General features: G+C 59.4%; 1 protein-coding gene across 1 annotated transcript; it reads right to left on the reverse strand.

The window, feature by feature from the left end:
- Positions 1–4,251: 4,251 nt before the first annotated feature.
- On the reverse strand, positions 4,252–23,463 carry ATP8B3 (ATPase phospholipid transporting 8B3; the record flags this gene model as incomplete). The annotated part of the gene is made up of 27 exons (XM_084885341.1): positions 4,252–4,561; positions 5,926–6,053; positions 6,251–6,389; positions 6,517–6,750; positions 7,764–7,847; positions 10,170–10,393; positions 10,508–10,868; positions 11,122–11,239; positions 11,455–11,530; positions 11,838–11,949; positions 12,075–12,239; positions 12,960–13,072; positions 13,157–13,345; positions 13,753–13,909; positions 13,997–14,025; positions 14,846–15,054; positions 15,157–15,347; positions 16,678–16,766; positions 17,174–17,332; positions 18,823–18,905; positions 19,322–19,392; positions 19,718–19,790; positions 20,268–20,329; positions 20,689–20,787; positions 21,819–21,932; positions 22,869–22,960; positions 23,415–23,463. 27 exons carry the CDS (start codon positions 23,461–23,463, stop codon positions 4,265–4,267), a joined length of 3,717 nt encoding a protein of 1,238 aa, XP_084741467.1. The 3' UTR covers positions 4,252–4,264.
- Positions 23,464–23,515: the final 52 nt, after the last annotated feature.

The raw sequence follows: 23,515 nt of genomic DNA on the forward strand, positions 1-23,515 counted from the left end.
GCTTCTAAAGCCTCTGGGTGTTGGGGCGTTATCCTAAGAATGCCCATTCTGGCTCAGCAACCGACTCCTTCCCCCACACACAGGTGGACACAGCCCCCTTTACCCACCCCCACCCCATCCCCCACACCCGCTAACACCTGGGCCCCACTGGCCGGAGCACCGGACAGCAGGGACTTGGCTTCCTGGACTCTCTGCTGGGCAAGTCGCTTGCTCTTCCTGACGTTTGAGGCCCAAGGGTAAGAGGCCAGGAGCCTCCCGATCTGCCCCCTGCTGGAAATTCAGAAATCGTCTTAGGATCCTTCTGGCTGTAGAACATTCTAGTGATGGTGAACTGTGGTCAGATCAGCTCAAGCCCCATTGACACAGGCCACAGAAGCATCCTGGTTCCCTTCCTAACACCTTCACATCACACACGTGCACGTGTGCACACACACACACCAGCTCCTAGACCCTCTTCCCCGGCTGGCCAGTCCCCCTCCAGCAGGCCTGCACTCGGCCCTCTCCCCGAGCCCCCCCCCCCCCGGGTCCCACCCCTCCTGTCGCCAGCACCCAGCTGGCCATCGCAAACCAAAGACCATTCTCCATGCAGGGAACAGCACCTCCAGCACAGCTCCTTCGAGCCTTTGACAATTTTCTCTGAAATACCTCAAAATATTTAATGTATAGTTTATGTGATTTAAAAAAAAAATCCTTAGATAGTTTTTGGAATACGTGACTTGAAGCTTTATACCGTAAAATTATAATTTTTGCAGACGATGGGATGTCATTTCTTTGACGAGTTCCGTGGGAGACATAGTGAATGTTGGGGCGGCGGACGCTGGGCAGTCAGAGGAGAAAGACAGAGGGAGCGAGAGCGAGAGACTGAGCTCCGAGGACGGAGGGACCAGGCGTTTACAGGTTTCTTACTTAAACGAGTCCTTTAGGAAAGAGGAAGAGCGAGAGGAAGAGAGAGAGGGATGCTTTTGTGTTCTCTGGTGTGTTCTGCTTCTTGTTTCTGGAGTCATGTCTTATAAGAGTATTTATTATTCTATGTGGTCTGTGTTCAAATGTAATTTAAGAAAAAAAAAAAAGGAAGAAAATGGAAGGAAAAAAAAAGACAAAGTGGGGTTTGATTTGCTGCATGACTACTGTACTCTTTCTGGATAATGTACTACGTGGACGGGGTGGGGGGTGGGACGGGGCGTGGGGACGGGCCCCCAGTCCGTGTGCATCTTGTGTTTTGTGCCCGAGCCATGCCGTCTGGGCCCCTTTGCGCTGCTCTCTGTTGATTTCCCCCTTTCCAGCCGGCGGCGGTGGGAGGAAAGAAGAAGGCAGACAGCGGGGCCTGAGCACCCGGCCAGGCTCCCCGGCCTGTGCCTGCCTCAGGTGGCTGTCACTGCCCTCTCGGACCCCGTTGGTGTCACGTTAGCATGAGTTCCCAAGTGTCTTGTTCAGAGGAGAGAGACAATCAATGCGAGTCTTGTCGCCCAGGGCGGGGTGAGGCTGGGGCGTACCCCAACTTCCTGAGACCCTAAGAACCCTCCTGAGACACCCGCCAGCGACCCAGGTCAGGCCCCTGGCCAGGCACCCCCGGATACCCCAGCCACCTCAGCTCTGGGCTGGGCCTGAGCACACACACCTTCCTGTCTGGCCTGGGAGGTCGGGGGCTGCATTTCCTCCCTACCGCCCGCATGGGGACCCCACAGCCCTCCCTAAAAGAGGACTCCACGCCCCCAGTCCACTTCTGGCCCGAGGCCCCACACTGCCACCAGGATGGCCCACCTCCTAAGACAGGTCCCAGGAAGGGGGTCCCTCATACCCTGAAGGACAAAGAGCCAGTTTGGAGGATCAGTCCCCCCCAAAATGGGGGTGGGGTGCACATGCCCCAGGGCCCTGCCACCCAGCCCCTGCGTCAGCTGGAATGTGGGCCATTTCCCATTCTCTGCCCAAAGCCACACCGGCCGTCAGATCCTTGGGCTCCTCCTGGTGGCCCCAGCAGGCCACTGCCACACCCCCCACAACACATACACACCCATACACACATCCCATCTCCCACCCCCACCCCCACCCCGCACCCCCCCAACACACACGCGCGCGCACACACACACACACACACACACACACGGGCTGGCCTTTGGGTGGAGTCCCTCGGCCAGGGGTGAGGGAGAGCCCTGAGTGTTCAATCAAGACTGGACACGAGGGCTGTTTTCAGGGGAGACAGTACGGGGGGTGTCCCCCCAATGCTAGAGGGGACAGAAGCCCTCCTCACCCCACCCTCAGGCGACAGGCTTAAAAGTTAAAAAAAGAAAAAGAAAAAAAAAATCATCCTCATTGTTAACCATTGCTGTGCTGGATTTGTTGTTTTGTTTTTCTCCAATAAATTATTTTCTAGTCGCTCACCAGGGCGTGTGTGTTGGCTGGCAGTGTGGAGGGGCGGTGGCGGGAGGGGGCTCCCCACCATGAAAATGGGGAGGGACAGAGGGACCGGGGAGGAGGAAGTCTACCTCCCCCAGCCAGCCCTCTCCGGGCAAACCTGGCCCCTTCCTCGGCCACCGCCATCCGGAGCCTCAGCCTTCCGTGGGAACCTTGGAGAATCCGAGGAAAACTCAAGGCCTTCGAGCCGCCAGCCTGACCACAGAGATCCTGCTGGGGCCTGTGTCTGAGGCATCTGGAGCGTGGATTGTCTGTTCGAAGGGAAGGGAGCGGGGCGGCCTGGCAGGGGAACGGGCTGGGACCTTATCCACTGCCCGAGGCGGGCCAGCAGGCAGCAGCCGGGGAGCCAGGACTGGTAAGCGGAATCTGCTCAGCACATTTCTCCCTTCTGCGAGCAATGAAGTTTTATCTCCATTATCTACCCCAGGGCGAAGGAGGGAAAATAAATAAAGCAAGCTTAAGTGCCTGGCTAGCATGCTCAGTAGTTAGAATCCTGGCCTGCACACTGGAGGGTCACGGGTCAATGCCAGGTCAAGGGCATGTACCCAGGTTGCAGGTTCAATCCCTGCCCAGCCCCTGGGGCAGGGGCAGGGGGCAACCAATCGATGTGTCTCTCTCATGAGGATGTTTCTCTCGCCCTCCCTCCCGTCCTCCCTCTATTCCTTCCACTCTTACTAAAAATGAATGAAAAAAAATAAAAATGAAAAAATAAATAAATAAAATAAAATAAAATAAAATATATATATATATATCCTCAACAACAACCAAACAGCTTTTCCTGCAAATCTCCCACCTGGCCGCTGGAGATGAGTGTTTTGATTTTTAAAACCAGGGAAGCCTTCCAGGATGCATCGCAGAAAGAAGCACAGGCAGAGTGACCTTAGGAGCCCTGGGCTCAGAGGGACCTGGTTTATTAGAGAAAGAAAAGGATGTGAAGCTGAAACCGGTTTGGCTCAGTGGTAGAGCATCGGCCTGCGGACTGAAAGGTCCCGGGTTCGATTCCGGTCAAGGGCATGTACGTTGGTTGTGGGCACATCCCCTGTAGGGGGTGTGCAAGAGGCAGCTGCTCGATGTCTCTCTCTCATCAACGTTTCTAGCTCTCTATCCCTCTCTCCTCTCTGTAAAAAATCAATAAAATATTTTTTTTTAAAAAAAGAAAAGCATGGGCAGCCCTTTCAGAGTGGGGAGGGGGTGCCCCGTGCTTCCTGAGCCCGGGAATTACCACTCCCCAGGCGGGTGGCCGCCCCCTCAGGGAAGGTGGGCCCTGGCTCCCCGGGCACCGGCGGGCTCTCCAGGGTGATGGCTGCCTCTCGAGGGCGAGGGCGCCACCCCCGTAGATTCTCTCTTTGTGGGTGGTTCTCTCTCCTCCTCGCGGATGCTGGTTCTCTTTTTTAAATGACTGGCCTGGCCCTAGCTGGTTTGGCTCAGTGGAGAGAGCGCTGGTCTGTGGACTGAAGAGTCCCGGGTTTGATTTCGGTCAAGGTCAGGTACTTTGGTTGTGGCTTGGTCCCCAGTGGGGGGATGGAGGGGAAGAGCACGCATGTGGGAGGCAGCTGACCAATGTTTCTCTCTCATTGACGTTTCTGACTCTCTATACCGCTCCCTTCCTCTCTGAAAAATCAACAAGAATATATTTTTATAGAATGACCGGCCTGAAGGCCATGCTGGCTCTTAGAAAGGGGCGTCTGGCTTCCTCTGGGGGAGGGGGTGGCCCCTCCTTGGGGGTGGCAGAGTCTCAGGAGAACATGGGCCGGCCCATCCACTGGCAGTTTCCCCGTGGAAAGAGCCAGATTGCCGTCAGTGAAGGCGCCAGGCTCTGGTGAGAGCACTGCTCCTCCACGGAAGGAGGAGCTCAGGGCGGCGGGGGGCTGCGTGTCCGTGGGGGACACCTCCCCACAGCGCTGGTGCCTCTTCCTCCCCAAGAGTGACACCGCCTTCTGGTGCGAGGCTGAGGCCTCGATGGGGCGGTGTGAGCAGCCGGAGGGGTGCTGTGGACCCCCGGTGACCTCCGCAGACTCGTGCCCCGTGTGATGAGGTCTGCGTAGCCTTCGCGGTGGGAGAAGGCGTAGCTGGAGCGCCGGGCGCGGGACTGCCGGCAAAGGTGGGGCAGAGGCTCCGCGGGGATCTCCTCAGCCTTCCCCTGCTTCTCCTGCAGAGCAGAGGGGCGGGCAAGGTCATCAGGCTCCCACACTCCGTGGAATACTCTGGGTCACCTGCTCCCAGCGGGGGCCATTCATAAACCCTGGCCACCATTCATTGGCCAGCTCCTCCCTACCCAACCACAGTTCTCCCTGGGACCCAACGCTGGACCAGCCAATCACAGCCCTTCCCTGGGACTTGACTCTAGATCAGCTACCAGGTGCCTGAGCTGCCCTGGTGTGGCAAAGCTGGAGAGGTTAACCAGGGGGCAGCCTGTGGGGCAGAACACAGGGGCTCTGTGGCCATATCTTGGCCCACTATGTCAGCCAGTCCTCCAGCCCAGCCCAGCTGCAACTGGTCCTTCTAGTTTTTTGTTACCTGAGCCAGTAAGCCTCCCCAACTCCCATACACCTTTTTTCATTTGTGATAAAACAGACATAAAATGTACCATTTTAGCCAAAACCGGTTTGGCTCAATGGATAGAGCGTCGGCTTGGAGACTGAAAGGTCCTGGGTTCGATTCCGGTCAAGGGCATGTACCTTGGTTGCGGGCATATCCCCAGTAGGGGGTGTGCAAGAGGCAGCTGATCGATGACTCTCTCATCGATGTTTCTAACTCTCTATCTCTCTCCCTTCCTCTCTGTACAAAATTAATAAAAATATATATAAAAAATAAAATGTACCATTTTAACCATTTTTAAGTGCACATCTTGGTGGCATTAAGCACCTTAACATTGTTATGCAACTATCACTTCCACCTCCAGAACTTCATCTTCCCAAGCTGACCTTCTGTCCCCATTAAAAACGAGTTCCCCACCCCCCTTGGCTCCCTCCGCCTTCTTCCTGTCCATAAATCTAACCCTCCAGGGACCTCTTGTGAGGGGAGTCACACAGTAGCTGCCCTTTTGTGACAACAGGCTTCTCTCGCTGAGCACACTGTCCTCGAGGGTCATCTCCATTGAAGTGGGGGCCAGAGCTTCCGTGTCTGTAAAGGCTGAGCAGTGTCCTGCTGTGGATGAACCGCCCTGCGTTTGTCCATTCATCCATCGGTGGGCACTGGCGGTGTTTCTAAGTTCCCCTTTTTGCCTAAACCCGTTCCAGGTCACTCCTGTAATCTCAGCCCCCAGCCCTGGTAATTCCCGGTGGAAGTCTGACCGCGTCCCTGCGGGACCCAGGCTGGCCGCCTCCGTCCCGGAAGTCCGGTTTCCTTCCCGAGCTCCCGGGGCCTGCTGTCTGCCCCTCCCGCGGCGCTGGGTGTGCATCTGGGTCTCCAGCCCTCTACCCCAGCTTCCATCTCCTCGGCGTCCCTGCTCCCAGCACCGGCTCTGGTCGGTGGGTGCCAGGAATGTGCAGGGGGCACCCCAGCCACCCTCACCTTGGAGTGCGGCTTCCTGAGGGCCTGGCGAACGGCGGGCACGGCCAGCCTGGGCAGGGCGCTCAGCGCCACGCTCAGCAGCACCACCAGCAGGACGGAGGGGTGGGACAGCACGTTGCGGTCAGCGTCTGGGGACGGGGCAGAGTCACAGCCCGGCCCAGGGCGAAGCCTCCCGGAGCCTGCTTGGCGCCCCCTCGTCCAGACACCCCACCTCCTTCCTCACCTTCACCCCAGAAGGCCTTGGTGCAGATTCCCTAAAGACACAGGCCCCCCCCATTTCCGGGGCTGCCGCCCTGCTCCCCGCTGAGGGGGGGGGGGGGCTCACACAGGAAGGGGAAGGTCCTGGGGGAGACGGTGAAGAGCCAGAGGCTCTGGCTCGCCCAGGCTGTCACCACGTAGAAGCAGAGGCTGAGGAAGATGGCCAGCCCCGCCAGGACCGTCCAGCACTTGATGATGAGGATGGCCTAGCGGGGAAGGAGGAGTAAGCCATGGGGACCCCAGGTTCAAGGGGCACCTGCTCAGGCCTCTCAGGAAGGGCCACCAGGTGATGAGACCTTCACGGTCTGTGGGGCGGGCAGCAGCCGGGCCTACCTCCACGGTGACGGACAGCAGGCCCGACAGGGCCACGACCGCGGCCAAGGACTGGTAGTCGCTGAGTGGCCCCGCCGTGTCCTGGCTGACCCCCAGGGTCACGAAGAAGCTGACCAGGGAAGTGGCCGCGCCGTGGGCGACGGCCTGGAGGAAGACCCGGTAGTTGAAGAGCTCATCCTTCTGGCCGGCCCCGTACAGCTGGGGCAGCGCCAGGCTCCGCTCAGCACTCACGTCCTGGGACAGGGTGGAGGAAAGAGTGGGGGTTCTAGAGGCCGGCTGCACAGCCACACGCAGGTGCTGGGCGGCTCTCGGGACGCCTGAGCCGTGTGCGTGAGAATGGTGAGATGGAGAATGTTGTGATTGGTGTTTTGCCACCATTTTAAAACTTTTTTAAAAAACAAAATGATGCCGAAACCGGTTTGGCTCAGTGGATAGAGCGCCGGCCTGCGGACTGAAAGGTCCCGGGTTCGATTCCGGTCAAGGGCATGTACCTTGGTGGTGGGCACATCCCCAGTAGGAGGTGTGCAGGAGGCAGCTGATCGATGATTCTCTCTCAACGATGTTTCTAGCTCTCTATCCCTCTCTCTTCTCCTCTGTGAAAAATCAATAAATTTTTTTTTTTTTTAAAAGGCAAGCCGAAACTGGTTTGGCTCAGTGGATAGAGCATCGGCCTGTGGATTGAAGGGTTCCAGGTTTGATTCCGGTCAATGGCATGTACCTTGGTTGCGGGCACATCCCCAGTAGGAGGTGTGCAGGAGGCAGCTGATTGATGTTTCTAACTATCTCTCTCCCTTCCTCTCTGTAAAAAATCAATAAAATATATTAAAAAATAAACACAAAATGAAAGGCTCGTTCCTCAGGTCCCACCAGGTATGCCTCAAGTGCCCATCATCAGCCACCTGCGGCTGGTGGCTCCCACCTGGACAGCACAGGCATAAGACACTTCCCTCATCCTAAGCATCCTGCTGGACCGCCTGTTCTGGGCCACTTAGCAGACCCTCTCAGGGGGGGGGGCAGGGCAAACGGGAGAACCATCTTTTCTGACCCCCTCCCCACTGCTGGGCAGACGGCGGGACTGAGACTTGGGAGCGGTCCCAAAAGGGCGGGGTAGCTGGGCAAAAGGAACAGTTACAGGGCAGTGGTCTAGGAGCCCTGCCCACCCCCACCCCAGCCCCACAGGGGCAGAAGGGGTGGCAGAGACGGGAGTATCCACAGGGAAGGAGGAGGCGAGTCCTCAGCCTGCTCACCTGCTCGAAGAGCCCGATGTACAGAGCGGGGAGGCTGGTGTACAGCAGATTGAAAAGCACCAGGAACCAGCCTTCGTACAGGGGCTGGGGAGCGGGGAGGGAGAGGGTGGTCAGTGGTCAGCCTCCAGATGCCACGTGTCCGGAAACAGATGTGCTCTCCACCCGAGGGGACCCACCCAAGGCAGCTCAGCACCTGGGGAGGACTCCAGGTGAGAAAGAAAATCCGTTGTAGTCAGGGGTTGGGTTTCAGTGTTTCCCAAACTTCTCTCATGATGAGGATCACCTGGTGGAGTTGTTAAACTACAGATTCCTGAATCCCAACTAAGCAGTGCTAAACTAGAATCTTTGGGAACATATAGGTAAAATTGTATACTTAACTAGAGCTCTAAGCAATTTTACCTATATGTTCCAAAAAATTCTAGTTTAGCACTGCTTAGTTGGGATTCAGGAATCTGTAGTTTAACAACTCCACCAGGTGATTCTCATCATGAGAGAAGTTTGGGAAACACTGGGTGATGCTGGAAGGTAAAAGGCAAAGAGGAAAAGCAGGGCCTAAGTCTTTTAAAACAGCGCTTTTGAGTATTTGTTTTCACTGGAGGGCTTCCATACAGGGCCGCAGGAGGGGAAATGGCTGGAGAATATGGTTTTTGGCCATTTCAGATTTATGGGGTCACTGACGGATGGTGAAAGACTTGGAAGGGGCCCCACACACAATGAGCCCAGCTCCTTTCCCAATGCAAGAACCAAGTTCAGCCGAAACTGGTTTGGCTCAACGGATAGAGCGTCGGCTTGGGGACTGAAAGGTCCCAGGTTTGATTCTGGTCAAGGGCATGTACCTTGGTTGTGGGCATATCGTAGGGGGTGTGCAAGAGGCAGCTGGTCGATGACTCTCTCATTGATGTTTCTAGCTCTCTATCTCTCTCCCTTCCTCTCTGTACAAAATCAATAAAATATATTTAAAAAAAAAAAAAGAAAAAGAAAAAAAAAAGGACCTAGTTCAGTTAAGGATATGGGCTTCAGCCCTGGCTGGTTTGGCTCAGCAGATAGAGCACATGTGTCAAACACAAGGCCCGAGGGCCAAATCCAGCCCTCCAGGCCTTGCAATGTGGCCCGCACGGCGCTGTCATCACTGCACTCCGCTGTCAGTTTATGACATTGTCAGTTTATGACTGTTCAGTAAACCATTCGGCCCGCGATTTAGGCTGGATTTTAGATTTTGGCCCCTTCTCTGATTGAGTTCGACACCCCTAGCATCCGCCTGTGGACTGAAGGATCCCGGGTTTGATTCAGGTCAAGGGCATGTGCCAGTAGGGGGCGTGCAGGAGGCAGTTGATCAATGATTCTCTGTCATCATTGATGTTTCTATCTCTCTCTCCCTCTCCCTTCCTCTCTGAAATAGATAAAAATATATCTTTAAAAAATAATAAAAATAAATAATTCCATAAATAAGCGAGGGAGAAGGAATGGTTGGTTCTTCCTACAGGAGAATGCTAGTTACCAAAAGCAGAAAGACGGAACACTGTCCTCACTAAGCTCAGGAACAAGACAAGGATGCCAGCCCTCACCATCTCGCTGGGCATTCCAGCCGGAGCAAGTAGGTAAGGAGAGGAAATAAAAGGCACCCACACTGCAGAGGAAGAAGGAAAACTATCTCTATTGTCAGGTGACACGCAGAAAACTCCAAAGGAGCCACCAGAAACCTCCTGGAGCCAATAAAGGAATTCAGCAGATTTACAGAAAAACCATCTGTTTCTACACCCTGCAACAAGCAATCCCCAAAGGGCATCAAGAAAACAATCCCAGGCTGAAACTGGTTTGGCTCAGTGGGTAGAGCCTCGGCCTGAGGACTGAAAGGTCCCGAGTTCGATTCCGGTCAAGAGCATGTACCTTGGTTGCGGGCATATCCCCAGTAGGGGGTGTGCAGGAGGCAGCTGATGAATGATTCTCTCTCATCGAGGTTTCTAACTCTCTATCCCTCTCTCTTCCTCTCTGTAAAAAATCAATAAAATATATCATTTTAAAAAAGGAAAGAAAACAATCCCAAGCACAGCAGCATCTAAGAGAATAAGATATCTAGAAACAAAACAGTAAAACCAACAGCAGCCAGTTATCCAGGTGCCTCTCTGTAAAGCTCCCTCTCAGACACTGTGGTATCAACGACAGGGAGCTGGTTCCCTGTCTCGGCCACCCGGGGACATTCAGACAGTCCTTGCACTCAGGGGAAACCACCTCTCTATGGCTGCTCTGAGGGCCAGAGGCAATCTGCTCCTCACCATGCTCCCGTGGAGAGCCCTGCCCCACAGGACCGCAGGCTATGAGTGAGCCTCTGCCCCCACCCCGCCCCCCGGGAGCCATGCCCAGGGCCCCGCACCCCAGAGAGCCCCCGAGGGCCGTTCGCTCCCGCACCTGGGCGGTGAAGCCGCTGTAGAAGGCGAACCAGACCTGGACCGTCATGCTGGCCAGCGTCTTGTAGACGAAGAAGCGCAGGAACTTGCACACGCGCAGGTAGGCCCAGCGCCCGTGCACCAGCAGCAGCCGCCGCAGGAAGCGGAACTGGGCCAGCGTGTAGTCGCTGCTCTGCGCCACCTGCCCGCCCTCCGGGCCCGCCAGCCCCACGCCGATGTCCGCCGCTGCGGGACACACAGCCCGTGGGCCTGGGCCACCCCCGCCCGCCACAGGCCTCCTCCCCCACCCTGCCACTGCAGCTGGGCGCCCACCACCCACTCTTGGTGCCCGCCACCCACTCTCGATCATGCTGACGTCGTTGGCGCCGTCCCCGATGGCCAGGGTCACCGCGTGCCGGTGCTTCTTCACCAGCGCCACCAGCAGCGCCTTCTGCGCGGGCGTCGCCCGGCAGCAGACCACGGCCTGGCACCGGGAGGCCAGCTCCACGAAGGCCCGCTCCCGCCGCGCCCCGGGGCTCTCGTTCCTGGGCGCCAGCGCCGGGCACCTCAGCCGGGCCCCCAGGGCCCGCCGCGTCAGAGGGGTGCGCCCGGCCTGCGGGCCGTCTGCCCTCGGCTCCCCCGGCTCCCGCCGGGACCCCGCCACGGCCACATTCTGGACGAGCTCCTGGGCCTCCTTGCTCAGGGACGGCAGCAGCTGGTCCTGGGCGGGGGGGGGCGTCACTCTGCCTGCACCCCTTCCCTTCACGAACACCCGAGCTGGCCGCTCCCCTGCCCCTCCCCTGCCCCTGCCCCTGCCCCTGCCCAGGCTGGCTTTGGCCTCATGGCTCCGGTCCCCGAGAACCATCCCCTGGTTTAGCATTCACTTTGGCTTCCCCAACAGTCCACCCCCCCTCTGCGGCTCCCCCAGCCCCTCCCACGCCCGGAGGCCCCCAGGGAGCCGAGCTGACACTGACCAGGAACTCTCCGGAAATGACCATGGCCGCTTTGACCTGTGGCGGGAACCGGTTCCTCAGGGACCCCTGGCCACTGGGCAGGTTGTTGTTGCTCTCCCAGTAGGTCTCCAGGATCTGACTGCAAAGACCCCCTGGGGCTCAGCCACGCCCGAGCACAAGCTTCCTTCCATCCCCTCCCTGGCGGTGCCTCAGTTTCCCCCTCTGGGAACCCAGCCAGGTGGAGGCTGAGGATGTTCTGCAGACCCCAGGGCCACATCTGAGCCATGGGTGTCCCCGACCCCCCGCCCTCACCCTGCTCCCACCAGCTCGTCCACCCCCAGCCCCACTGCTTACACGACCTCCTTCTCCTCCAGAATGAGCATGTCCTCGGACAGGAGCCGGCAGGCAAAGCTGATATTCACCGCAGTCTCTGAAAACCAGCCTCGCTCAGCCCCTGGCCGCCCCCTGCCCAGGCCAGGCCCACCCTGCCCCACCCCCTGGCAATGGTGATTGGTTCAGAGGAGGGCATGTGACCCAGGCCGTCCAATGAGAGCCAACCCTGAGACTTTGGCTGCAGCTCTGATCAAAGGGGCCTGTGTTCTGCCTGGCTGTCTGGGGCTAGGCTACTAGAGGGAAGTGAGTCTGGGGCCAGGGGTCAATAGATACATCATGCCGAGAGCCCACAGGCCCATCTCCCTCCCTCCCTGCTGGGGATGGCTTCCCGGGACGGGACCGACCTTGCTTATCTCCTGTGAGCACCCACACTTTGATGTTTCCTTGCTGGAGACACTGGATGGTTTCAAGGACGCCGTCCTGGAGCCTGTCTTCAATGGCGGTGGCTCCCAGCAGCTGGGGGGGGGGGGGGGGCCAGGAGCAGGCTGAGCAGGGGCCCCGCCATCCAGGCAGCAGGGGGAGACCTGGGGGCCCACGGGCTGGGACAGGGAAGCTGGAGCCCCGCCGCCTGCCACGCCCACCTGGAGGCCCTGCTCCATCTCCTCGTACAGCCGGTGCAGGGCTGCGGCCCGGTCCTGACGGAGGACACTGGCCGCCCGGTGCCGCCGGCGCCACCGCTGGTACGCGTCCTCGTCCACCCGTTTGTAGGCCAGGCACAGCGTGCGCAGCGTCTGCTGGGCGAAGGCCTGGGCCGCCCGCAGGCAGGCAGGCAGACAGGTGCCCCTGTCACCACCCTCCTCCCCGCACTGCTCCAGTCAGCCCCTCTCAGCACCTCTCTCTGCCTGGGCTCCCGAACCCTCATCCCCCCACAGTGCGTCCTCCCAGAGGGGGCTGGGCTCACGGGCCGCCATGCTCCCGGTTTCAGCCCCACGAGAGGCCCACTTCTGCTCTCCCTGCGGCTGTGCGGCCATTCCCAACTCTCCCGGAGACACTCCGGGCAGCCCTGCCAGACCCCCCGCCAGCCAGGCCCCACAGCCCTTGATCCCCGCCCTTGACCCTGGGTTTGGTTCAGTGAATAGGGCATCAGCATTCGGACTCAAGGGTCCCAGGTTCGATTCCGGTTGCGGGAATGGTTGCAGGCACATCCCCAGTGGGGGGGTGTACAAGAGGCAGCTGATCCATGATTCTCTCTCATCGATGTTTCTAGCTCTCTATCCTTCTCCCTTCCTCTCTGTAAAAAAAAAATCAATAAAATATATATATTTTTAAATGCCCCCCCCCCCCTTGTGCAGGTGTAGCTTGGAGTTCAGCTCCTCCCTGAGCACCCTGGACCCTGGAGGCCATTTCTCTGCACATCCTCCTCCTCCTCCTTCTCCTCCTCCTCCTCCTCCTCCTCCTCCTCCTCCTCCTCCTCCGCTTCCCTCCCTCCTCCCTCCCTCCCTCCCTCCCTCCCCAAGGGGACGCACCGTCAGGGCCTCCTCCGTGGTCCCCTCGGTCAAGCCCTTCTTCTCCAGGCGCTGGAAGATGACCGTGTCCGCGCCTTTGGTGTAGAGGTGGATGGCGCCCTCGGGGTTCCGGACTGCGAGGGAGAGGCGGCTGCGTGAGCGCTCCCCTCCCCCCGCCCCCTCCCCAGGCCGCCCGCCCCCTCCCGGCCCGGCCTCACCCAGCACCGACATGCGCTTCCGGACGCTGCTGAAGTCCATCATGGCCAGGACCCGGTACACCCGCTGCTCCCCGAGCTCCGTCACGGTGATGCTGTCCAGCGTGCGCGCCGCGAACACGAAGCCGAAACTCCGGGCAGCCGAGACCAGGGCCTCCTCGTCCGGGGACGCCGCCTGGTACCGCAGCCGGCCTGGGGGGGCCACGGAGCACCTTCACTGGGAGCCGCTGTCTTTGGGGGACCCCCCCATCGGCGGCAGGTTCCCTTCCAGCTCCGTGGCCCGGGGACACCATGCACACAGCGGGCGCTCACCAGATACGGACAATGGTCCCTGGGGCCGGGACAGCCTCCGAGCCAAGTAAAAGGAGGTGGACACTGGTGTCCCAGGCCAGATGCCACCCAGTTCGGTAACAGACGGCGAGCCCCGGGCTCAGACACCCGCTGGGTCCAGAAGAGCTGGGGCTGGGGACACAGGCCTGGGAACTCTCAGGGCTGGACGACAGGAGCCCCCGGGGGTGGCCTGGACAACCTCTAAGACCAGGAGCCCTGCGGGGGCCAGGCCTGAGCACCCTCCCCGCGGGGCGGCCCACGCCACTCACCGCCCTCCTCCTGCACCATCACCGTGTGGCAGAGGGCCAGCAGGCGCCAGAACTCCCGCACCATCGGGTCCCTGTTGCCACACACCGCGCTCCGGAGCCTCGCGTTTTGGAAGAGCCGCTTCCCGTCTGCAAATGTGCTCCGGAGGCAGGGGTTCGCCTGGGGGTGGGGGAGCCGGTTCTGGGTAGGTCACGGCCCGACCCCCCGACCAGACCCCCCATCCAGTGCTCCAGGGCCAGCCCGCACCTTATGCGGGGTCTCCTCCTCGTCCGGGCCTGGGGAGAGACCCTGCTTCAGGCCTCAGCACCCCAGACAGCTTAGGGTCCCACAGTCCCCACCCCCATGCCAGTCTTCCCAGGGCCTGGACTCTGAACCCTAAACAACACAGGACCCCGCCCCCTCCGCCCCCAGCCTCAGCTTTGCCTTCTGCACAAAGGAGGGAAAGATGGGGCCATCACACACACACACACACACACACACACACACTGAGTGGCAGATTATTATGCGTTCAGAGATCATCATAATCTGGCCACTCGGTGTGTGTGTATATTAACTTGCTGGCCTGATCCAGGAATCACTTGCTGACCCCCAAAGAGGATGCCTCTGGCTGCGGGTCTGAGCGTCAGGTCTGGGTAGGTGTGCGGGGGTGGGGCCCAGGCTGGGGCAGGTCCGTGGACCCTGAGACCCACCCAGGTCTCCAGTGACTGCACTTCCCCGGGCTCCCCGCGCCCAGAGGTCAGTCCTGCGGGCAGCGCCGTGGGGAGGGGACGCGCCTCGCCCTCGCGGGCAGCGCCGTGGGGAGGGGACGCGCCTCGCGGGCAGCGCCGTGGGGAGGGGACGCGCCTCGCGGGCAGCGCCGTGGGGAGGGGACGCGCCTCGCGGGCAGCGCCGTGGGGAGGGGACGCGCCTTGTGGGCAGCGCCGTGGGGAGGGCACGCGCCTTGTGGGCAGCGCCGTGGGGAGGGCACGCGCCTCGCGGGCAGCGCCGTGGGGAGGGCACGCGCCGGGCCGGGCAGCGCCGTGGGGAGGGGACACGCCTCGCGGGCAGCGCCGCGGGCAGTGCCGTGGGGAGGGGACGCGCCGGGCCGGGCCCCACCGTAGACGACGCCGTTGACGCAGCACTTCCTGAAGGCCAGGACGTTCTGGGTGAGCGTGCCCGTCTTGTCCGAGAACACGTACTCCACCTGGCCCAGCTGGTCGCTGAGGCTGGTGCTCCGGGCTCTGGCAGGCGTGCCCCGGGGCGGGTGGTACATCTGCACGTCCCAGTTGATGAAGATGCTGTTCCCCAGGTAGATGAATTCGGTTCTGCAGACACACTCCGGGTCAGGCCTGGCCCGCAGCCGCCCGCTCCCGTCTCTCTGGCTGAGCAGTGGGGGGCGGGGGGGGGGGGGGGGGGCAGGCACTCACAGGATGAGCATGGACATGGGCACCATGACGCTGAGCAGAATGAGGAAGCCCCAGAAGGTGAAGAAGGACTCGGTGGTCACACTGTACATGAGCTTCTCAGACACGTAGTGGTGCTTGGCCTTGAACTCCTTCACCTTGTCCCAGCAGCCCAAGGTCAACGCCGCCGAGATCAGCACCAGGGACAGGAAGATCTGCTCAGCAAACAGGAGGTGGTGGGGCCTGTGGAGGGACCCAGGGCAGCACCGAGACCCCCCAGCCACTAGCCAACAGGGGCACAGCCAGAGTGAAAGACAGACAGGAAACGAGACGCCCCACCCCAAGTGCTGCCATCAGGATGAGGGAGTGAGGCTGGGGGAGGGGGCTGACAGTCCGGGGAGAGATGGGGGACTTGCAGGGTTTTTGTGACTTTTTTTTTTTAAATTATATTACAACAATTTTTAAAATGATAAAGTTGAGCCCTGGCTGGCGTGGTTCAGTGGTTAGAGGGTTGGCTCGGGCACTGAAGAGTCTCGGGTTTGATTCCCAGTCAAGAGCACGCACCTGGATTGCAGGTTCAATCCCCACGTTGGTCAGGGTGTGAGGCACTTGTTGGAGGCAACCAGATCTCACATGATCTCTCTCTCTCCCTCTCTCCCCCTCCCTCTACCTCCCTCCCTCTCTCTCTCCTCCTTCCTTCCTCCCTTCCTTCCTCCCTCTCTCCCTCCCTCCCTTCCACTCTCTCTAAAAAGCAATGGAAGACCTCAGTGGTTGAGCATTGATCTATGAATGTGTGATTCCTGGTCAGGGCACATGCCTGGGGTTGCAGGCTCAATCCCCAGTAGGGGGCGTGCAGGAGACAGTCAGTTAATGATTCTCTCTCATCATTGATGTTTCTATCTCTCTCTCCCTCTCTCTTCCTCTCTGAAATCAATAAAAATATATTTTAAAAAAATAAAGATAAAATTGGTTAGGCAAAGAGTAGAGAATTCCTATATAATAAAGAGGTAATTTGCAAATTGACCATAATTCCTACACACAAGATGGCTGCCCCCATGTGGTCAAAGATGGCTGGCAGGGGAGCAGTTAGGTGTTGATCAGGCTGGCAGGGGAGTGGTTAGGGGGTGATCAGGCTGGCAGGCAGGCAAGCAATTGGGAGCAGGCAGTCCAGATTAGAGAGGGTGCAGGCTGGGCTGAGGGACACACACACACACACACACACACACACACACAAGTGCACGAATTTTGTGCACTGGGCCTCTAGTTGTTAAATAAATGTCCATGGAGGGTAGGTGAGCGTTTTATTATCTCCTGTGGATTTGGGGAAATGTCAGGATCAGCATTTATTTTATAAAGACATTTTTTACGTAGCCTGATTCTAAGAAGAGTCTTTGGCCCCAGACCTATCTGTAGGATCAGGCTGCACACTTTGCAGAGGCTGGAAACTGAGACCTGAAAGAATGACAGCCAGGGCTCTGTCATTGAGAACCTTTCCTTTCCCTCTTCTGTGTCCTCCCAACCCCCGGCTGGGCTCAGGCCACTCACCAGGACCACCAGCCTGTTCATCAGACGGTCTATCTTGGTTCTCTTCAGATGGATTTTGCCACGGTTCCTCATGATCTTCGTGTCTAAACCTGCAGGGTTTGCATCCATCTGTCTGTCCATCCATACATCCATTCATTCATACACACACACATACATCTGTCTGCCCATCTACTCACTCTTCCATCCATCCATCCATCCATCCATCCCATCTTCCATCCCTCTGTCACCCCCCACTCATCCATTCACCTGCCCAGCCACCCAGCCATCTACATACAAGCACCCCCCTTTTTCCAGCCGAGGAACAGGGTGCTGGCTCAGCATGCCCATTTCCACCGTTTCAGAGCCCAGGCCCCATGGAAGCCATGTCCGGAGCCCCACAGCTTATGGCAGCAGCCACACCGCAGCCAGGCCTGGCCTTGTGGGTTCTTGCCAACAATGTCAGGGTTCCCACCCACCCCCGGGGAAAGCTCTGCCGCGGGGCCCCGAGCGGCCGTACCGGCATAGACGACCAGTCCGTAGCAGGCGTCCGTGTTCCGGATCCTGCAGCCGCGAAGGAGGAGATGGCCGCTGTCCAGGGGATACTCCTCGCCCTCCCACCTCAGGCAGCCCAGGAAGTGGTGCATCTGACTGTTGGGTTCCTCACACACCACCGTGCCTGAGGACGACAGGGCAATCAGGGAGCCCCTCTCCAAAGCAGGGCGAGGGCGGGACAGGGGGTGGGGGACATTCTGTCACCTTTTGGCTCTAGCAACCCCCACAGGCCCTGCACTGCCCCAAACTTGCCCCCCTGGGACCTCCGCCCCCTTGCCATGCAGCTTCCTCCTGGTATGTCCTCTCCCTCCCCCCCACACAGGTCCAAAGCTGGCTCTGCTCAGCCTCAGGGTTCTCATGCCTGCTCTTCCCTGTGCCAGGACACACCCCTCCTCAGGGAAACCCTCTCTGATGCTCCATCCAGATCAACCCCTCACCCCCACCTCACCCTCACCTCACCCGAGTCCCCTTCCTCCCGGTTAAAATCCTGGGAGGTCAGAGACATCTGTTCCTGCCGTGGAGTCATGAATCCCTGTGGGTGCTGTGAGAGGGGTACCAGCCCCATCTTCTGCATGCTGGGGACCCTGGGCCCAGCCAGCACCGGCACACAGTGCCTGGCCTCCTTGTGAGCCAGGCTTTTCCTCAGATGCCATGAAAAAAATGCAACTGATGCTTGAATGCCAAGAGCCTAAGGGCTGTGTGAGAGGAAGATTCTGCTCTGGGACCCATTTGATTAACTTGTCTTTGCAATAAGACAGGAAAAAAAAAATAGTGAACCCCCTTGCTGGGCTCTGCCAAGCTTTACCCACAGTCTCACTTTCCAGGTGGAAAATAAGAAGTTGCAATGTATCCCTGTCTCTGTGCACAGAAACATTTGCTTTAATGTTTTTAAATCACGTTTTAAAAATAAAATGCAGCCAAAACCGGTTTGGCTCAATGGATAGAGCATCGGCTTGGGGACTGAAAGGTCCCCGGTTCCATTCCGGTCAAGGGCATGTACCTTGGTTGCAGGCATATCCCCAGTAGGGGGTGTGCAAGAGGCAGCTGATTGATGACTCTCTCTCACCGATGTTTCTAACTCTCTATCTCTCTCCTTTCCTCTCTGTACAAAATCAATAAAATATTTTTTTTTAAAAAAATGCAAAGCCTGCTCCAATGTGCAGCATGTTTTCTAACGATAACAGCAAACGCTCGACTGTTACATGGATTTAAAGGACATGAAACAGGCCTGGGATAAGCTGGCCTGTTAAAAGCTATCGTGTGCCCAGTGGTTAGCGTGTCGGCCTGCACATTGAAGGGTTGCAGGTTGATCCCGGGCCTGGTCCAGGTGTGTGTTGGGGAGCAGGGGGGGGGGGGGGGGCGGGGGGGGACCAATTGATGTGTCTCTCTCACATTATTGTCTCTCTCTCTCTCTCTCTCCCCTCCCTCCCTCCTTTCCATTATCTCTAAAAATCAATGGGGAAAATGTCCTCAGGTGAGGATTAACAAAACAAAACAAAAACTATTTTGACCGCCGACACCCCCGGTAGACCCCATCACCAGCCCCAAAGACCCAGTGAAATGGGGAATTCCATGCCGGCGCACAGAGGGGCGGGCCAAGGCCCAGCCTCTCACCTTGGAAGGAAGCCATCTTCCTCTCGCTGGTCAGCGCCTGGTGCGTGACCGCCGGGGCCTGTCTGAACTTCAAGTTGGTCTCCCTGGCGAGGAGAGGAGGAGGGAGGTGAGGCGGGGGGACAGTCAGCACCCAGGCAAGGCACCCCAGCCCCTTCCAGAGGCACTCAGAGGTCCTCACGGAGCCCCTGCTGCGGCTCAGACGCCGGTCAGGAGGCTGAGGCCAGAGAGGCAGGGCCCGGCCCACGTCCACGCAGGACGTTTGTGAAACAGCTCAGGCCGGGCCCAGGCCGGCTCGGGGTTGGACGCCGCACCTGGAGCACAGGGGGTGCCTCCAGAAACGTGGGTGCCAAGAAGGTGGGTCCCTGTCTCTGATTGGCTGTGACTGCCCCTGCCATTGGCAGGTCCCCCCCAAATGCCCCCGTGGGCCGGGGACCACGCTGTGTGGCCACAGGGAAGGCCCGCCGGCCCAGCCCCAGCCCCCGGTGAGGGCAGGGCTCACCCGTCGATGTCTGCGGTCTCCACGTAGCACAGGCTGCTGGGCTCCGTGCTGGCCAGCAAGAGCACGTCGGCCTGCGGGGCGGGGGAGAGGAAGAAAACAGCACTGAGAGGGGCGTGGGCTGGAGAAAGATGAGCAGGGAGGCAGCCCTCTCCAGAAGCGGGCGCTCTGAGCCGCTCACACCCGCTCACACCAGCTCACACCCGCTCCACCAGCTCACACCCGCTCCACCAGCTCACACCGGCTCACACCTGCTCACACCGGCTCACACCCGCTCACACCTGCTCACACCCGCTCACACCCGCTCACACCGGCTCACACTGGCTCACACCGGCTCACACCCGCTCACACCCACTCACACCGGCTCACACCCGCTCACACCGGCTCACACAAGCTCACCGGGACGATGTTGTCTCTGTGCAGACAGACCAGATCCCCCACGTGCAGGTCCTTCCATTGTCTCCACAGAAAGCTGCAGGGGAGGGGGGGCAGCGGGTGTGAGGGGCGGCCCAGCCTGGCCTCTCTTTGGAACCCTTAACCCCCCGCCCCACCCCCAAACCTGAAGAACAGTGGGGGCAGGGGCTGCTGCCGCCCCTCTGGTGCTGGCAGGTCTTTGTGGGGGACCCGCAGCCCACAAGGGGAGTCCCGCCTTCCCTAACCTGCCTCCGCCACCGCCCCCCCCCCCCAGCATCCAGGTCCCTTCAGAGCCTTCAGCAGAACCCTCCGCCCTGCAGGGGTTCCCGCTCAGGTCCCAGCCTCTGTCCCCACCACAGGGCCCAGCCCTGAGCCTGTAGACAGCAGGCTGGGTCCCTGCAGACATCACACTCTGCCAGGATGTCCGGGGCATGGAAGCTTCTGGGCACTCTGCTGGGCACCCCTCCCTGATATGGCCCCCCCCCCCCACTGTGCGGGGTCCCTGTCCTCAGGATGCACTCAGGAGCGGCCTCACCTGCTCCCCACCAGCACCTGGCAGGGCCTGTTGTTGATGGTCCTGTCGCTCCTGCGTCGGCCCTGAGTCCACAGGGGAGGGTCAGGAGGGTGGCCTCGCCCTGCCCTGCCCCTGCCCTGGGTGATCCCACCTCCAGCCATGCCGCTGTGCCGCCCACACCACCCTGGGGAGGGGAAGGTGCAGAGCACAGTTCCAGCTCACAGGTGGCCCCGGCAGTGAGCCAGGCCAGCCACACCTATCCGGGGACGCCGATGGAAGGAGGGGGGCTGCTGGGACCACTGCTGCGGAGAAAGGCACGGTCCCCTATTACCCAGCATGGCACCGAGGGCCAAAGAGCGAAGGGACACCTGTCCCTGCGGCAGCAAGACAAGGACCACACCTGCCCCAGCCCCCTCCCCAGCTGACCCCGGACCCCACTTACAACGTCATCTGCCAGGTCTCGGGCGGCCCGGATGAGGAGGAGGCAGACGAACGGGGCGAAGAGGGTGAACCAGGGCAGGGTGGAGATCTCGGGGATGCCCTGGCACAGAGGTTGGGTCATGCTGGGAAGGCCATACTGAACCACCTTCCCAAACGCGGCCCCAAGCCACTTCCCCTGCCCCTACCCAGCCTCTCAACCAGGCACCCTGTGTCCCGCCGGCCAGCCCCCTGGGTTCCGGGCCGGCCACCGCCCCTACACATCCTGGGACACCTGCCCCTCTGTGTCCTGGTCTCCCTCCCAGGCCCGGCCCCAGGTCACAGCCGCCAGGAAGCCCCACCAGCCCCACGTTTGTTCCCTCCCCGGAGCCTCGGCCTTAGTATTTCCTGCCCTGTAACCCCGTTCCTCCCAGTCACCCTCAGGCCTGAGCTCCAGGCGAACCCCAGACCAGCCTGGGTTGGGGTGTGGGTCCGCTTTCCGTCACTGGTCCCCTCCGTGTGATTTAATGGCAGAGGGTGTCAGGGCCACCGTCGCGGTCTAGTGCAGGGCCTGCCCGCACACAGCGTGTTTATTGCGCAGAGGGGGTCGGAACAATGAGAGCTGAGGGGGGTCAGGGCGTCTGTGAGCTGCCCACTCCTGGACAGAGGGAGCTGCCCAGGTGGGACAGCTGCCCGCCTGGCAGGGCCGCCCCGGTGCTGGGAAGTGGCCCCGCGGGTCCTGAGAATGGCTCTCAACCCTGCTTTCCTCCTCACCCTTTGGGGTCAGCTCCGTGGGCTGAGGCCAAGAGGGTCACGTGGCCAAGGCTGTCCATCCTGGGGAGGGGCGGTGCCCTCCTTGGACCCAGAGGAGCACTCATGCACCTTCCTCATTGAACACCATTGAGAGCATCTTCTGTGCACCAGGCCCTGGCCCGAGCAGCGGACACTCAGCCATGAGGGTGCTCCCCGCGAGTGAGGAGCCAGACACTGACCCTCCTCCCAGTCGCGCACACACACACTTGAACCTCCGTGTGTCTACAGAGCTCTGTGGCAAAGCCGGTCACGGAGGGCTTCCTGGAGGAGGCAGTGCGAGCGACGGGAGGAATGGCTCAGGCGCTTGTGCTGACCCCGGGAGCCGCCCCTGCCAGGCCCCACCTGGAGGATGATGATGAAGAGGAAGTAGAGGTTGGACGTTCGGTGGAATTGCTCGTACAGGTTGAAGGGCAGGAAGGAGAAGAAGTTGTACTTGGCCGTGTGGATGATGTTGCCCTGGAATGAGAGCCAGCCTGCCTTAGCCTCACCCTGCTCTTTGACCACAATCAGCAATAATTCAACCGGTGCCTGGAAAGCCTCGAGCCAGTATGAACTATCTGCCGTGAGCCAGCTCTGCTGAGCGCCTGCTGAAAGCAAAGCCTTCAGAACAGCGTTACTGAGCGCCAGCTGAATGCAAAGCCTGGAGCCATTAGTAATGGAGCCCCTACCGAAGGCAAAGATTCATCAAGTAGGGCTGTGACCCCACTATTTCCCCAAGTGAGACACACCCAGGGAGATTTTAGGCAGAGTCTGTAATTTGAAGATTTCATATTTTCTTTTTCTTTTCTTTCTTTCTTTTTTTCTTTTTTTTTTATATGTTTTTATTGATTTCAGAGAGGGAGATAGAAACATCAATAATGATAAAGAATCATTGTTCTGCCAAAACCGGTTTGGCTCAGTGGATAGAGCGTCGGCCTGCGGACTGAGGGGTCCCAGGTTCGATTCCAGTCAAGGGCATGTACATTGGTTGCAGGCACATCCCCGGTAGGGGGTGTGCAAGAGGCAGCTGATCGATGATTCTCTCTCATCGATGTTTCAGGCTATCTATCCCTCTCCCTTCCTCTCTGTGAAAAATCAATAAAATATATTTAAAAAAATAAAAATAAAAATAAAAAAAAGAATCATTGATCGGCTGCCTCCTGCACACCAGGGCATGTGCCCTGACCCGGAATCGAACCATGACCTCCTGGTTCACAATTGGATATTCATCCACTGAGCCACGCAGGCTGGGTGGCATTTTTCTGCTTTCAGGTGAACTGGGGTAGGGCTAAGGACACGGTGGAAGCTCCAGCACCAAACTGGTGATCCATTGGTGATTAAAACCCGGTGTGTGCGGGAGGGGAGGCTGGTTGGGAGGAGGCAGCAGAGGGCGGCGGGGCTGGGGCCACCCACCTTGTACTTCTTCCTCTGCCAGCACAGGAAGGCCTTCTCCTTGAACTGGTTGTTGTGGGCCCGGCTATTGGCCCTCACCTCCCAGGTGAACGCTGAAGCCGGAGAGAGCAGGGTGTTGCGTGGGGAGCGGGGAACGCTGTCTGAGGATCCCCCGAGGAGGTCTAATGGGCCCCAGGGGAGCCGCCATGGATGTGGGAGCTGGTAAACAAACACCACCCGGGCCAGTCCCTGGGCTCAGGACGAGCCCTGGGAGATCCGCTCCTGCCCCTCCTTCCACAGAGAGGGGCAAACAGGCCTGGGCCGGCTCCGAGAGGAGGCCCCTCACCCAGCCTGGGCGGTCTGCAGCCCCCAATTCCTGAGTCTCCCATTCAGTCATGGGACTTAGGACTACTTGTAACCCATGAGAACTCCATGCTGGGCCTGTTGAATGGACTGGGTGTGGGGAGATGGGGGGAGGTCTCCTCATCCCCATGTTTCACTGTATTCCCCAATGCCCTTAGCTTACTCTACAGACCCACACCCCACAGTGGACCCCAAAACACGCACCTGAGTTCTCCTCCTCCTCAGCGTCCTCACCGTGAGCCAGGCTGCCCATGCCGGTGGGGCTGTCGGGAGAGGGCGCGGGGTCACACCAGTTGCCCAGCTCT

This window comes from Pipistrellus hanaki, assembly GCF_964339955.1.
Source record: "Pipistrellus hanaki genome assembly, chromosome: 5".
NCBI lineage: Eukaryota > Metazoa > Chordata > Mammalia > Chiroptera > Vespertilionidae > Pipistrellus > Pipistrellus hanaki.